This window comes from Taudactylus pleione, unplaced genomic scaffold, assembly GCF_031769625.1.
Source record: "Taudactylus pleione unplaced genomic scaffold, aTauple2 ptg000186l, whole genome shotgun sequence".
NCBI classification, from domain to species: domain Eukaryota; kingdom Metazoa; phylum Chordata; class Amphibia; order Anura; family Myobatrachidae; genus Taudactylus; species Taudactylus pleione.
This window is the reverse complement of record NW_028284588.1, coordinates 10039345-10042039: the sequence shown is the minus strand read 5'-3', so window position 1 is coordinate 10042039 and position 2695 is coordinate 10039345. Positions and strand designations below refer to the sequence as shown.

Genomic DNA, 2695 nt, shown 5'->3' with positions numbered 1-2695 from the left:
ATGGCATTATCCCCCTGGCTAGTTCCGATTGGTACTGGTTATTGGATAATAGAGGGAATTCCATGCCAATTTTTTTATCGCAGATTTTTGAATACCGGACCAGGTAGAGATGTCTATATTCTATTTTTTTTTTACACTTAGCTAAGCCTGCTCAGATCATACTAATCTATGAAGTCCCTTCAGCCCATCTACAAAAGCTGCTTCAGGGAGGTATAGGTAATAGGAAGTAGACAGGGAGAGATTTATATGCAATCCAAAGCATACGAGATCTGTAATTTTTGGGATTATAATATTTTGCTTTGATTTGAGACCCAGATTTGGCTGGGGGAATCGTGACATGCCTTGTTTCAACTCAGTACCCCCAAGTTCGGGTGTGTTCGTTTTTAAACAAAACACTCTTCTCTACTATTTAGCACCATCAACAGCGTGCACGTATCTTCAGCTCACTATGATCATCAGTGGCACAGGGAATGTATACAAGTTGCAGAGTTTGTATTCCCTGAGCTGGTGGCTGCTGGGAGCACTCACAAGAACACAGCTTCAGATTGGAGCAATCACACAGGCTAGAGCAGGGGCCCAGTTTGAATCTTGACAAATATATGAATGGGCTGATGAGAGTATTTAAAACATTCAGCAACCTGGCAGTTTCATTGAACAAGTTGATGACATTGGCCCACCTACATTCATCACGACAAGCTGAGGAGGTCAAATATACAAAGCAGACAATAAGAATAGCATAACCAGATGACAGACACAAGATAAGAAATGACGATATATATGTAATATCCAGTTTGATAACTTTTCCCATATCATAGGTTAGTCTAGTTTGTTGACAAAATACATACACCATTATTTTAATAAAGCATGGGACCAGCACAACAGTTGGAATGAGAATATTAGGAAAGAAAAACATTATAAAAGACCATACTGATACAAAATTTAGTACATTTCCAATTTTCATAGAACCACAGAAATGCTTGGACCCTCCATAAACAGTGAATGTGGTATACACATAGCTTAACGAAGCTATGACTGTGCTTAGTGCCCATGATGCCATGACCACCATTTTACCAAACTTTACACTCTTATATTGGATTGAGGTCACAGGGAAATGAATAGTAACCACACGGTCAATACAAATAATACAGATAAATAAAGTGCTTCCAAAGTGTCCCAAAGCATTAGTGAAGTTCATGATTGAACATGCATACTTGCCCAGATGCCAATCATATTGCTGGTTCAAATACATGCCCCACACCGGACATGGCAAGAGAAAAATGACATGGGCAATTGCAATATTTACTAGGTATAAATGAGAGGTAGTCCAATTGTGAGCTCCTCGAACTGTGCTAAAGATTTTTATAATATTAATAGCAATAGCTGTGAAAGTCAAAGCATAAAATAAATCTGCAAAAATCTGAGCAGCCACAACATTAATATGTTTGCAATCTTCATATGTGACTTGTGGAATCCTAAAGATATTCAGGCCCTCTGTACAGCTGTCATTTGTAGAGTTGTCTTCCCATCTAGACGCCTCCATTTTCTCAGAGTATGTTATCCATTTGTTGACTTATAATTATTGGTTCTAAAAAGGATAGAGATATAATGCAATAAGTTATTTAGGACTAAAAAATGATGAAACAAATGCTAAAATATGCATTAAGCCACATAACATTCCGAAACAAGTACCACAGTCCAACAAGTTCAGCATATCAGAGTTTATGGGTCTGATTCTTAGTCGGGCACAGCGGCGTCCGTGTGTGCATCTGTTGCCGGTCAGACGTCTCCGATTTTACGCTAATACCGCTGAAGCTCTTTCTCTTGTGTACATCTGTGTGAATGAATGTGCAAGGACTGAGTTGCCGACTTCGAGCATCTCCAGGCGCTGCTATCGTACTTGATGCATCATTAGACGCCAGCATCGGTTGCACCAGACCTTTGCTTGGTGCGGATTCTCTCTCTGAGCAGGGGCGCCGAGAGGGGGGGAGCGGGTACTAATTAGCCGGGCCTGGGTTTGCTGGTGGGGCCCGGCGGGGGCCCGGGTCTCGCACCGCCCCCCCCTCCCTCTTACATCACTGCAGCCCAACACACACAGCTGTGTGCTGGGCTGCACTGGGAGACTGCTCGCGGCTGCTAAAGCAGCAACCAGAGCAGTCTACTATGCCTATGGGGGGAGCGATCACGCTGATTGTGCCCCCCATTGACTGTCCTGCATAAAATAATTTTTTACATTTTTTCCCAAGGGGACGTGGCCACACATCCCGTGATTAGGCCATGCCTCCTGTCACCTGGGCCCGGCACGGCTGTCGGCAGCCCTGTGTCTGAGTATGGCCTCCAATATGAGTGATTAAGCACCCTTGTATGCAAACACTTCAGTGACTCTACCATAACCCTTAAGAGGAACCATCGCCATACATCTGCATAATCACCTACCAGTCACCGCCCAGGAATTCCCAATTCATTTTCAATATATTTCTTCATGTGCGCATCTGAAACCGCAACTGCGAATATGTATGAACACTAAGGGGAAGCATGCGTGGTGCAGAGTGAAGTGAAAAAAAAAATGTTCAACTACATCCGACATCGAAATATCGTGCAACTCAGAATCAGGCCCAATTTATAGAAGTGAATACCAGAATCTCCAAGACAAATACTTATGTATCATGATTGCTATGATACGGATGTATGTCCACAA

The 2695-nt window shown here is 42.8% G+C and overlaps 1 protein-coding gene across 1 annotated transcript; it reads right to left on the bottom strand.

Moving 5' to 3' along the window:
- Nucleotides 1-418: 418 nt before the first annotated feature.
- LOC148519654 (C-C chemokine receptor type 5-like) lies at nt 419-1540 on the bottom strand. The gene has a single exon (XM_088476340.1). It carries the CDS (start codon nt 1538-1540, stop codon nt 419-421), a length of 1122 nt encoding a protein of 373 aa, XP_088332466.1.
- Nucleotides 1541-2695: the final 1155 nt, after the last annotated feature.